Source organism: Etheostoma spectabile, chromosome 17 (genome assembly GCF_008692095.1).
Source record: "Etheostoma spectabile isolate EspeVRDwgs_2016 chromosome 17, UIUC_Espe_1.0, whole genome shotgun sequence".
Classification (NCBI taxonomy): domain Eukaryota; kingdom Metazoa; phylum Chordata; class Actinopteri; order Perciformes; family Percidae; genus Etheostoma; species Etheostoma spectabile.
Window position 1 is genome coordinate 835067 of NC_045749.1, and position 12700 is coordinate 847766.

The 12700-nt window shown below is 41.2% G+C and overlaps 2 protein-coding genes across 3 annotated transcripts in view; one reads left to right on the forward strand and one right to left on the reverse strand.

Annotated features, from left to right (window-relative positions):
- Window positions 1-9392, forward strand: part of si:ch1073-126c3.2 (uncharacterized) — a 13410-nt gene extending 4018 nt beyond the window's left edge. The window contains exons 1-7 of one of the 2 annotated variants that reach the window (XM_032542172.1): window positions 5579-5707; window positions 5821-5912; window positions 6159-6261; window positions 6973-7085; window positions 8762-8876; window positions 9101-9331; window positions 9367-9392. In XM_032542172.1, the coding sequence (XP_032398063.1) occupies window positions 5665-5707; window positions 5821-5912; window positions 6159-6261; window positions 6973-7085; window positions 8762-8876; window positions 9101-9276 (642 nt within the window). In that variant the 5' untranslated portion in view covers window positions 5579-5664 and the 3' untranslated portion in view covers window positions 9277-9331; window positions 9367-9392. Of the gene's footprint in view, window positions 1-2175; window positions 2182-5578; window positions 5708-5820; window positions 5913-6158; window positions 6262-6972; window positions 7086-8761; window positions 8877-9100; window positions 9332-9366 lie in introns of those variants that run through there. The other variant, XR_004336027.1, reaches the window with a different exon arrangement.
- The window catches only part of LOC116705766 (coiled-coil domain-containing protein 172), a 26566-nt gene that overhangs the window by 674 nt on the left and 13192 nt on the right, over window positions 1-12700 (reverse strand). The window contains exon 8 of the mRNA XM_032542170.1: window positions 1-722. This exon is cut by the window's left edge and continues 674 nt beyond it. Coding sequence (XP_032398061.1) covers window positions 699-722 — 24 coding nt within the window. The 3' untranslated portion in view covers window positions 1-698. The remainder of the gene's footprint in view (window positions 723-12700) is intronic.

A 12700-nucleotide genomic window follows, 5' to 3' on the forward strand; every position in this document is an offset into this window, starting at 1 on the left:
GCCCTATTGCACTCTCTCAGCACCAGTCAACAGTAACAATCAGTAACAATAATATAAACCTGTCTACCTGTCTGATCTCCTTAACACTTATACTTCATCCCATGCTCGTAGACATCTTCTGGTCTGTCTCAATTAATGTATCAAGCCTTGTACTATAGTCCATGTCTGTCCTGCCAACCAGAAATCTGAAAACTTTTTCTAAATCGCTGCCTCCCTCCAACCCTCTGTTTGCTTGTGTCCCACAAGCACATGAGTGTCCAAGCTGTTTGCTTCTCTCTCTCTCCCCGTGTTTTCTCTTCCAACTACTCTCTTTTCACTCAGGCTTCTCTATGCTGGACCACCCTGGGAACTGTCTCTCTCCCTGCTGTCGGTGCCTCATTCCAGATGTTGGCATCTAAAGGAGATTCAACCTCTCCTCTTGTTTCTGTCTCTCTGTCCCCTGTGCGCATGCTTTCCTTGTCTCTCTCTCTCTCTGTGTGTTTGTTTCCTTTCTCCCATCTGCGTGATACGTTTGTTTTGTTGTTGCTTTGCCTCTTTGAGTCTGTGTAGTACGTCCTCTTTCCAGGTCTCCATGGTGGAGAGGAGGTTGGGGGGCTCACGTCCTTCCTGTTTGGCGTCATTTGGGGTCATTTGAGCCAGTTGGGATCAGAAACACTCCAGCAGGCAGCGCCAGACATCCCCAGCAGAAGAGAGCTTGGTCAGTCTGCATTTGTCATCAACTTCTGCAAGAAGTCACGTGGAATTGAGTCAACAAGAAGCAAAAGTATTATATACACAGCATATGCTATAGACACAGCGTCTAGCCTCAAGATGAGCAAACAAAACCAAGCAAAAATGATCCTAACCCTTGTGTTGTCTTCCCATCAAAATTGAAAATTAACACTTTTTTTACACTTTTTATTGGTGTTTTTAACCTTTTCTTATGTATTTGTCCTTTTTTCAACACGTGATGCTTTTTTAAAAAGTTTTTTCCCTTTTGTGACGTTTTCAACACTATGTAACACTAACTTTTTAACGTTAGTTTGACAGTTATTTTTGGAATTTATGGTCAATAAACCTCATTTATAGGAAATGATACCTAATGTTTGAGTTAGAAAAGCAGAAATTAGGAATTATTGAGACTAAAATTAAAGGAATGTATGTTGATGGATAATCACAGACTGGAATATGTCAACTTTTACTCAATACTATTTCAAAAACACTTCCATTTGTTTTCACATTCTATAAAATTGAATAAGACCCAAAATTAATGAAAGTAGAGATTTGTACTTGCCAAAGAGCGTTGGGTGGAATCAATCATGTTATTTTGGGGAATTAAAAGAACATTGATATAGGAAAACAGGTCAATTTGACCCGAGGACAACATGAGGGTTAAGACCAAGACCGATCACAAGTACGACAACACTGGTGGAGACCAAGTAAGAAAACAGGAGGTAAGCAAAGGTGAACACAGTAAATAGAGTCAGGGGCTTAGGAATAGAGATAGAAAGGCAACGAGTAAACAGGCATGTAAACAAAGAAGTATGCAGAGACAGCCATAGCCAAACAAGCTGTAGCGACAGTAAGCAGTAAGACACGGGGTAAACTACAGGACTGCCGGTGTTCAGGAAGAGGGGACGTGTGTGAGAGGACAGGTGGTAAACAAGAGCTCTGTGAGCCGGCAGGGGGAACAGGTGTTCAGGGACAGCACCGTAATTTCTCATTCACATTTGCATCTTATAAATATTTGATCAATTAATAGTTTCCTCCATCTGGTGTGTGTTCTAGGGCTGTTACTTTGCGGTACATGGATGTTCTCTCTCGTTCCTGTAGGTGTTGAGCAATCTGCATGTCCGCTCCTCTGACTGGCACACTGGATGACTAAGTGACAACTTGTCGCACCGTTGAGAAAGCAGAGAGTTAAGATGGTCTCTCATTAAATTAGTTCTTTCCTCCTGCACTTTGCCTGTAACAGTAAGTGGCACGTCTCTGATATTCGACTAATTTGTCTACACTGAACAACAGAGAGAGTGGAGCTGTCAGTTACACTTTTCATAGACTGTTCCCATCCCACCAGCAGCCATTGCTGTCACTATAATGGTTTGCTAATTAGTGTGCGGGGGTTGGCGAGATCGGGAGAAGAAAGCCCTTTTTTGGGAGCCCCCTGCTGTGCTTCAAATGTCTGATACAGCACAGCTGGAGGTATTCGGCCCACTTTCAACTGCCCTGTTCCCTGCTTGTCTCTCCATTCCCTTTACTTTGATTTTTGTTTAGACTGAAAAGCCTTTCTCAACTGACAGGATCAGATTGGTTGCATCTGTACTGAATATCCGTGTTAAGCCCTTGCTCCCGGAGGCAATTGTACATTAATCTTACAAAATGTCTTACATGGACTGTGTGCTGCACCTTCAAAAGTATCCGCAACCGCCGCGGCTTCTGTGTGTTTAGAAAATAAATTGGCCTTGTGATGAAAGCAAAGGGGTGATTAAAATGAGTTAATAGAAGTTATTAGCTATTCATCAGCTGTGATTGCGTTCAAACTTTCCCAGGAGGCACAGTGATCCTCCCAAACAAGAAAAGTCTTTGAAACAGGTAGCACGATGTCTTCCTGAATACCAATTAGCTCCAACTGCTCGGCTTTCTGAGGCTCATCCATGTGAATCATTTGACAACTGAGTAGCAGTTTTCCATGGCTGGCTAATTCGGCAGAATAAGGGAGGTAGACAAGGAGCGCCGTGGGGAGAGTGTCACAGGTTTTTGAGAAAGGTTAGACAGAGAGGAGAGTGTGTTGCTATCATACGCGCGATTCATCATCATTTTTATGCCCCTACAGTCACGAAAGGCTTCTGTGGCGTGTGACAGGCTACGTATTGATGTGCACTGTGTGTGTGTGTGTATGCGTGCAGGTATCAAAGTAGTTTGGCTTGTGTATGTGTGCCTTTGTACATTACATAGAGCCTGTCCTCTACACAGAACCATAGCATTGGTCACACATTTTAATGTGAAGACTCTCGGGATCTAAAAAACTTTTTATGGAAATGTAAAGAGGAGAGCTGTGTAGACGTACTGTGTATTGTAATGAAGGTACTATTTGTATAATGAGTAATACAGCTTTCATGTAAGCACAGGATCAGCAGTGTTGATTTACTTGGTGAGGTATGTGGATGTTGTTCATGTCAGAATAAACCTGCCTCTGCAAAATCTCCTCGGGAAGGAACTTGTTTTGGTGGAACATGCTCGTTCAAAGGTTGTTTTAGTCGTGCAACAGAAAACTCTGACTGGACAGATAGTCTAGCTACTTGTCTGGATTTACCCTGCAGAGATCTGAGGACCAGGTAACCATAGTCCTCAGATTGGACTGATGGTCTAGCTAGCTGTGGATTTACCCTGCAGAGATCTGAGGACCAGGTACCATAGTCCTCAGATTGGACAGATAGTCTAGTAGCAGTCTGGATTTACCCGCAGAGATCTGAGACAGGTAACCATGTCCTCAGATTGGACTGATAGTTCTAGCTAGCTGTCTGGATTTACCCTGCAGAGACCTGAGGACCAGGTAACCATAGTCCTCAGATTGGACAGATAGTCTAGCTAGCTGTCTGGATTTACCCTGCAGAGATCTGAGGACCAGGTAACCATAGACCTCATGAATCCACCGGAGGTTAGAACGCCGACACAAAGAAAGTGGATTGTGACGGCTGTTTTCCGGCGGCACCTGAACAACAACAAATGAAACGTAGTCGATATAGACTACATTACAAGTGATATCACTTCAGCCATTTTAGCCAATGTCACACAGCGGTTTCTGGAGCCACAAAAGGCTTTAATCAACATTCACATATACGGTAGTACTCCTCTAGACAGGACGTAAACAGACTGTGGTGCATCAAATTGGTGGATTTTCCCTTTAACCATAGCAGGGTAAGATCAGTAAAACAGTTTTCTTTTGAAGGGATGACAAACATGTGTTGTGAGCAATCGCAACAACAACATAACCGCAATGGGAACGTAAAAAAACCATGTGGTGACTGGTAACTAGGGCTGGATATCAATACCAATACCGTGACTTTGATACCGGTTTCCATACTTTTTTTTATGAAATCCATTCGAATAAAAAGCAATTACAACATTACAGATTTGTCAGCTCCTACTATATGTTCCCTGTCTCTGTGTAACAACGTTTCACTTTAGACAGCCAATCACAGACATTATAAGATCTTGGAAGAAGCTCCATGTTTATTGGCTCGTGGACGCTGATGAGTTGTTCCTTAGGTTTTGAAATTTGCGATTGAATGACGAGGCATTTTTCAATTCTTGACACTAAGGAGGCAATTCAGTCGGTGCCTAAAAAGTACCCAAATGGGGACCCAGTCCTGCTGGTAACATTAACAAGCACATACTCACATTCCTATATCTGAGATCTTGTTCTTCAGATATACTACGGGTTCAGATTTGTTCATTGAACATTTAATATATCTGATTGTTGTTCAGATATAGGTGGTGTTCTTCAGATATTGTTTGTCAGAGACGTTTTCACATAACGGCTTTATGCAACAAAACGATTGTATGCATAACCTGGTAGTTTCACACTTCACTAGCTGATGCTTTTCCAAGGCTGATGCAAATAAACAGCAGGCTTCCACAACAACTCTTCTTTCTCGTCCTCTGAACAAATGCAGCATGTCCAACTTCTGAATTTAAGCTTCCATTTATTTATTATCGTTTGGTTTTCCAACTCATTAACCCAATCAAATCCAATCGACTGTGGACTTGACATTTTGTATGGATTTCAGGACAACATATCATTAACAAAAACATAACTCCCTGTTTTGATACCCAGACAACAACTTGAGAAGCAAAGAGGCAAAGCATGTGGGAGGACATGCTGGTAAGATAATGACAGCTTTCGAGGTCCATTTGGAGGACTAATCTTTGTTCCTTAACTCAAACATGCAAAAATGCAATTCTGCAAGTTAATGAGCTCAATCACTCTTCCTAAAAGTTTCAATAATACATTTTCTGCCATATCGTCAGACATCGATAATTAATAACATCCACAGTGAATTATTTACACAGTCATCCTTCGTGGCACAACTTGCTGACTGACACTGAGTCACCCAGTGTGTCTGATGGGCTTCTGCGTGCCTTTGTGTGAGTAGATTTCGTCTCGACGTGTGGCTCCCTAATGGGCTCACAACTACAGTAAGAAGTATTGGTGGAACTCTGTGTGAAGAGGAACATTACAAAGGCTTATGACTTCAGTTAGTGTGTACTACCAGCTCCCCCATCAGCACAAAGCAGGGACATACATAGGGGAAAAAAATGTTTTACCAGAAGAAGTCAGAACAACAGCTTGTGGAAATATTGTAGTTTGTTTGTAGTTAGTTTCCCTTTGGGGATCAATAAAGTATTTCTGTATTTTAGTTGCAAACCATCTGCACAAATAAAAAAAATAAAAAAATGAAATTGTACACAAAACCTCTGCAGATCCACATTTCATGTTTCATCATAGTTTAGAAATGGAAGATTGTGAAATGTTGGCAGTCCAAGGACTCCAATGTTGGCAGAAGATCCCAATATTGGTTCAATTGTGTGAACTTTGCTCCCACAGACTGAGTCTATGAATTCACCTGTCACAGCTTTCTGCCTTCAGTTCCTCGGTCAGAGAGACATTCAGAGTCAGTGGCCATGGCATTCCAGGGAACGCTCGTTTGGCTTTACTCACTGGCAGGTAACCTCCCGGTTTTACTGTATATGTTTGTCTGAAATGTGTAGATCATACAATGTGGCTTAATCAATTAAGAGTTGAATACTATAAAAAAAGGCAAGTGTGTGTGCTTGCAGTCTTGTCCTTCTCTGTAGCTCAAGATGACTCTTCATCTCCAAATGACTGCTTGAAAACTGATCTCGTGGAAGAGCTCTCGGCTAAGCTCAAGGTAAACTTTTCATGTTTGTCCCACCAGAAAAGTTGAAACACGCACACACATACAGTATATCTCACACGTGTTAATGTCAAAAATAAAGTAAGGGGAGTAATTTACCTATAGTTTTCATTTAAAATGTGCCTTTAATCTCATACTACACAGTGTTCTGTTTCATGCAAAGTACTTTAATTTGCCTCGTTGCTGGAATGTGCTGTAGACATAAAGCTGCCTCGCCTTCTGTCTGATGTTAACCAACAGTTAGCAGTACAATGCAGTGATGCATGGAGCCCAGAGCAGACCGCTACAATACTGCAGTCACTGACCAATCTGACTGATACTCTGCAGAAACAACAGCTGAAAGGTAGGAGGTGTTTAATCTGGGTGACCAGTTTAATATTAGATCTGTTTATTTTTAGGATTAAGCGGATTAGTTAGGATAGGAAGTGGAAACAGTTGAAGTGCTTGTTCATAGAAGGGATTGGGTGTGGGGAATACAATTCACATACTTTTCTAGTTATATTTCATTATATTCCGTATTTATGATTTAATCATTCCTGGCTATTTCTGATGGGTAGGATGGGCCAATCCGACAAGCTGATTTCCCCCTCAGTCACAATAATGTTACAAGCTAGAAGTGCTAAAGTACAGTGCACTTGCAACGCTAAACATTTTTTAGAAAGTCAGAGAGCAGTATGGGTAATCCAAATGTATGACATTTGTCACGCACTTGAAGTCTATCAGTGGATTAAGTGAACTGGGCCTGGCGAAGAGAAGGACTGCTTCCAACTGAAGATGTTCTCGCCTCCCTGATTAAGATGAAACGTTGTGCTGTACATTTTGCAGATGGACTCTTGCAGGTACTAATTGCTGAAGTGGCTTTTCATGTGAGCCTGACATTTACTGACTAAAGAACACGCTCCGTGTGAAGACGGTTCCAGATTTGATCAAATTTATTGTGGTTTTCTCTGTTCTTTAACAAGAGAGTCAGTAGTGTAGGGCTTACTGTATGCCTGAGGGATAAATAGACAATAGAAACAAACTCATCATCTATTAAATAATCATTGCTCTATAGACTGCCAAAATGCTGAGCCGAAGAATTGCATTGAAGCCCAAGTTCCCGAAAATGGAGGCTTGGCGTGTGTCACAGTTGACAACAGGCGCCTCTGCAAACCGATGTGCAGCCATGTGAGTGGTACAGTATATTCAATTTTACATATTCATAGGAAATAAGAATGAAAACATTTCTGGATAGCGAGAAAAGGAAAATATATAATTTGTAGTGATGTCCAGGTAAGGCTTCATGACCTATTACTTGTATGTGCAACACATTCTCACTCCCATGTTGTAAAATACGGACACTTAATCTGGTGCCTTTGTCGTTGTTACTGACGCTAAAAGTCTCCTTTAGCGTCATGTGACACGCTTTACCTGAACACGCTTGGTCAAACTATTGACATCCCTTTTGACGCTGTTAGGTTGAGAAAAAGCTTGTGGGTGGGGTTACGGTTCTGTGACTTACAGGAATAATGAGCCGGTTAAGGTCACACACAGTCATGTACATCATAGTTTAGAAATGGAAGATTGTGAAATGTTGGCAGTCCAGGGACTCCAATGTTGGCAGAAGATCCCAATATTGGCCAATTGTGTAAACTTTCCTCCCACAGACTGAGTCTATAGATTCACCTGTCACAGCTTTCTGTCTTTCTACAACGCGGGACACGAACCTCGCTCTACTGGGTCAAAGTCCTGTGTGTGACTCACCCACCACCCACCAACCAACCACCGTACACTGAATTTCCCCCTTACATTCTACTCACTAAACCCCGTCTAGATGCTGCTCTCCCCGGTACGTTCTACACACACGCCGAAGGGCGCCTGTTTCATCGCATCCGATGCTGACAGCCACTGTCCAAACGTCCGTATTTTACATGTTCGGAGTGAGAACGGGTTGGTATTTGTTGAGCCAACTTGATGGCTTTAAACTAAAGATCTGCAACAGGGGTCCGGGGCCCCTAGGGTGTCCTCACAGTTACTGCAAGGGATTTGTTTTATTTTTTTTAAATATTTTTTTGGGGGGGGGGTTTATCCCTTTATTAGATAGATAGAGATAGTTAACAGATGTTTTTTATTTTTATTAGAAAGTCTTAAAATGAACTCAACATATGATAAGCAAATATGAATCCCTACTAATAGGTTTACTGGTCTGTAGGGTAGTCACTAAGGTAGCCATATGCAGATACAGTGGATCCTCTAAACAGGATTCAATTTCCATTGCACTCCATTATACACCACATAATGTATACACACATAATACCAGCTGAGATCAGTTGCATTATTTTTTTTAACCAGGGCAGTTTTCAGATTAGGCTTACATAATTGCAAAAGGGTTCTCCAATGTTTTCTCAGTAAATTATTTAAAAAGATATCAGATTAGTGAACGGAGTGGTATGGAAATTTGTAAGTGACCCCAAACTTTTGACTGGTAGTGTATGTTTAACATTAAAACATGATTGATAAAATCATACCAACAATAATTATTACAATTATTTTAATAGTGTAGTATTCTATGCACTAAAAGGTATGTATAAAGGCTTAAAGCTGCTCTAGACATTATTGCAGGCTCAGTTTATTTGACTCAATTTTATACAATATATGTAATAGGGGGCCCCTGCTCCGTCTCTCTCTCTCAGATAAGGGGTCCTTGGCTTGAAACCCGTTGAAGAGCCCTGCTTTAAAGAAAAATGATAAAGGAATTACTATTTGCTTTCAACCCTTTATTTCTCTATTGGGCTCAGAACTGAATGACATGCTTCACACAGCTTCATTTGGACGTCACTAATAATTTGGGTCTTCTTTCACAGGGTTACGATTTTAATTTTCTCAGGCGGAGTCGTCTCTTTGAGGAATGCAGTGAGCAGACATCATATAAATGGCAGACGCAGTACGTAGGAGGGAACAAGCTAGCTGAGTGCAACGGTAAGGCAGCTTTATTACCTAACTCAGAGCTGCATTGGATGACCTTCTGCTGATTGCTGACTTTAAAACAGAAACACATTTACAATCTGCTGCCCCTTTTCTTCACTGCAGTGATGTATTATTCTTTTATGTCTTAAACTGGCTGTACAAGGAAACTCACATCATATCTTTATGCTGTGTATGCCACTGAAGTTGACCTCTACTTTGCTTCTCTCTGATTCTAGAAGCAAAGGTTCAAGTTTCAGGAGCAAAGACGGCATATTTTCCTAAAGATCAGAGCTGCCTGACGACTAAGAGCAACAGGACGCTGCAGAGACGCCTCCTTGAAGATTTGACTACTGAGCTGAAGAATCTAGGCATACAGGGGGAGCCCCAGAATCCCTGTCTTGTGTGTGGATGACCACGATGTAGAAACAAACGTGAATATGCAACTACCACGTCCTGAGTGCTGGGGTGTGAAAGTCTTTCTAAGTTGCACTGAGATTTGCAAGTTTCTAAAAACGTAACAAAAGTAAATGTAATATAAAGTGTGATGAATAGTTTAGTTGGCATATGTGCACACTTAATTATGTGTTAACATTTAGTCAAGTGCCAGTAGATGTAGTCTAACAGTTTTTCAGCCCCTCTTAGATAAGTAAGCATGTTTAGCTACCTCTGACTGTCGATACAGCAACTGCACGCCCCCGTTTTAGTGTTGTTGGGTAGATGAGATATGTTTGCTTTTGAGTCTGTCTCTCTAGTGCTGCGAGAGAGACAAAAAAATAAAAATAAAAAGCTTGTTCGGAGGTTAGTGCCAGTGAAAAGCCATGTTGTTATACGTCAAAAGAGTCTGTGTCTGTCTGGCTATTTAAGGACAGTGACAACAGGAAGTGTTGACCCAAGATTTGAAGTCTTCTGGAATGACTGATTTCACTAAAAATACTTTTAGAGTTAATGGAAAACCCCTTTTTCCGAGTTACATGAATACACTTTAACTGTCTTTGGTAAGAAATTGGTCAGACCTAAATCAAAATCAGGAAAGGTAATATAAGAAACAGTGCAAAATTATATAGACATAAAATACAAATAAGAAAATGTGCAATAGAATTCGTAAAAAAAAAAAATATATATATATATGTATATATATGCACAGTATAAGTATACACTGTATGTATACACATGTGTGTGTTATAAACATCTGTTTTTTAAGTGTGCAGTTGTGTTGGAATCAATTTTTAACTAAAATTAAAATAAAAATAATAATTTGATCTGCAGCAGACATCAAATCACATCAAGGACTGTGAAAAATATAAAATATTGACAACAGCAACAAATACAACAAAATTCCACACCACAAATGAAAACAAGGTACACCTGCCGCACTGAACCGAAGCTTAAAAACAAGCGAAACATATTAGGAACAGCACGGTAACTACATGTCAAGTGCTGTCCAGAGACAAGTAAAAAATTGAATGGGGATGAATAAACAAATAAGTATAATAAATCTGCTTATCCAGCTAACAATGTGCAAATTATTCTCCAGGAGGATGTAAAAGTAAAAAAAAGCAAACAACTCTATCACTTCATTCCTGATAAACGGTGCTCCGACAGGAACACTTTGATTAAAGGTGGTGTTTCTCTGCAGATAAACGGATGCATTGCAGCGTTTACATTAACAAAAGGACGGTTACACCTACAAGTGTCTGATTGCCGTCTTCCCGGCTTTCCCTCAGACTTCACTATACTAATAGTCAATCATTGGACGAAAGCAGTAGTGGAAATGAGGTTAACCACTCCGCCAAATGGACTGCTCCGTCCGCTGTTCTGTCTGCCCTTCTGTTTTTTGTACAACACATCCAGACGTAGCTCGCCGAGGTCAAGGTTAAAAAGACCAAATGAGATTGGAGGATGTCGTTAGGTAGCCATTGACATTCCACATCATTCTATCAGGAATCACTCCAATCAGAGAAAAAATGACCCTGTGGTGTAGGCCGACAGACCGTCTAATCATCAATTACTGAAATAGCTGTGTGCACTGAGGGTTTAACAGTGGTAAACTGTAATGTCTAACAGCAACCACTAGGAGGCAACAGACAGAAAGTCTTTTTCTATAATGTGTCTTGCTGGTACCTGACTCACATTTCACAAGAAAAAGTGTGAGTATGCATGTGCTAAAACCTTACCTTCCCCAAACTCTGCATCTTTTTAGCATCTGAATCATCCCTAACAACTCTGTCCAAAACCCGTGGGTCGACTTTTGGCTCGGGGCAACGAAGGAACATTTTAATGCTACAACATACAATTATATCTTTGTCAACAGTGTGCTTCTGAGTTTGTAGCAAAAGTTCAGGGAAAACCCTTTCCTGTTTGAACATAACTATGTTGGGTCCGTAAAGATTTTTTATCCAGTTAGGTGTGGAAGAACTTGACTGTCCTGTACAGCGCCGTAACCCCATTCAACACCTTTGTGATGATCTGAAACCATAGGTGTCAATTTCGGTGGGGATGGTCATGAGTCATTTTGTACCCACCACTTTTTTGAAAAGCTCAATTTAAAAATAAAGTTCATAACACATAACTCTTGAACGACAGATGCCAACAAATCCACAAAAACTTCTATCCCCACAGAGGATAGGCCCAGACACAGCTGGCTACACGCTTCTTTCTTTTTGTTCTCCTCTCTGAGTCTGACGTCACGTTGTGTCACACTGTCAACATGCTACATGGATACATGAAGCAGAACATAGTGGGTTATATGTCTACGTGTCTATGTCTTAGACTTTCTTCTTAATACAACATGTCGGACATCATCACATTGTATACATTTTTATTAATTTACATTAGTAAGCTATCGGGCAGCTTCTTTCAAATCATGACTGACGCGAAAGAGAGAGAAAAGAATGCGTAATTTCACCCAGCACTTTTGAAAATGCACTTCCGAATGCATCTCTGTCCCCAGCACATTTCAAACCAATCTGTTGCACCTTGTCTGAAACCTTGACTGTGAGCTGGAACCTGATCAACCAACATCTGTGTTGGATCTGTTGTGGTTTTGGGTTTTTTGTCCCGTTTACTTTCCCTTCTCCATTTTCCCTCCCTGGTCTGGTGTTTGTGTCTTGTTCCTCCCCGGTCTTGTGTTGCTGGTCTTGTCTTGCGTTCCCCTCAGTGCCTGTATGTTCTGTTTCCTGTTTTATTTTGAAGTCTGTTTTTTGTCTCGTCTTGCCTTTAGGTCTACTTCCTGTGTCTTCCCGCTCTTGTGATTACCTGATGTCTTCCACCTGATTCCCTGCCCTCTTGTCACCTGCCTCTTGTTACCTCGTTACCTCTTGTATATAATGTCTGTGCTTCCCTCCCGTGAGTTTTTCCCTGTCCCAGTAAACCTGTTTGTGGACCTTTTTGCTTTTGGACTTTTGGGATTTTGTTTGTTCTTGGACTTTACCTGTTCCTCTGCTCCCTGTGTTGTTTCCTTTGGACTGCTGCTCAATAAATCTGTGTTCACCTGCTCCTGCCTGCCTCCCTGTGCTCTGCTTTTGGGTCCTCATTCCTGATATATAATACTATACCTGCAACCAGGTTTCAAAATGTAGTGGAAAGCTTTCCCGGAGCAGTTTATACAGCAGCATATCAATAGCCATGGTTAAAGAATGACTTGTACATGCATCATATACGGGTGTATGCATACCTTTGGCCATCCATTTTTAATTTCTCAATCCAGACAAATGGGAACTCTTTTTGGGGGGGGAGGGGGAGAGAGAGGAGGAACGACACTTAGGCCGTTGAAGTAACATGGGGCACACACTCAACCAAGCAACCCAGGGGCCCCTCATTGCTTTCCTTTTTTTTTT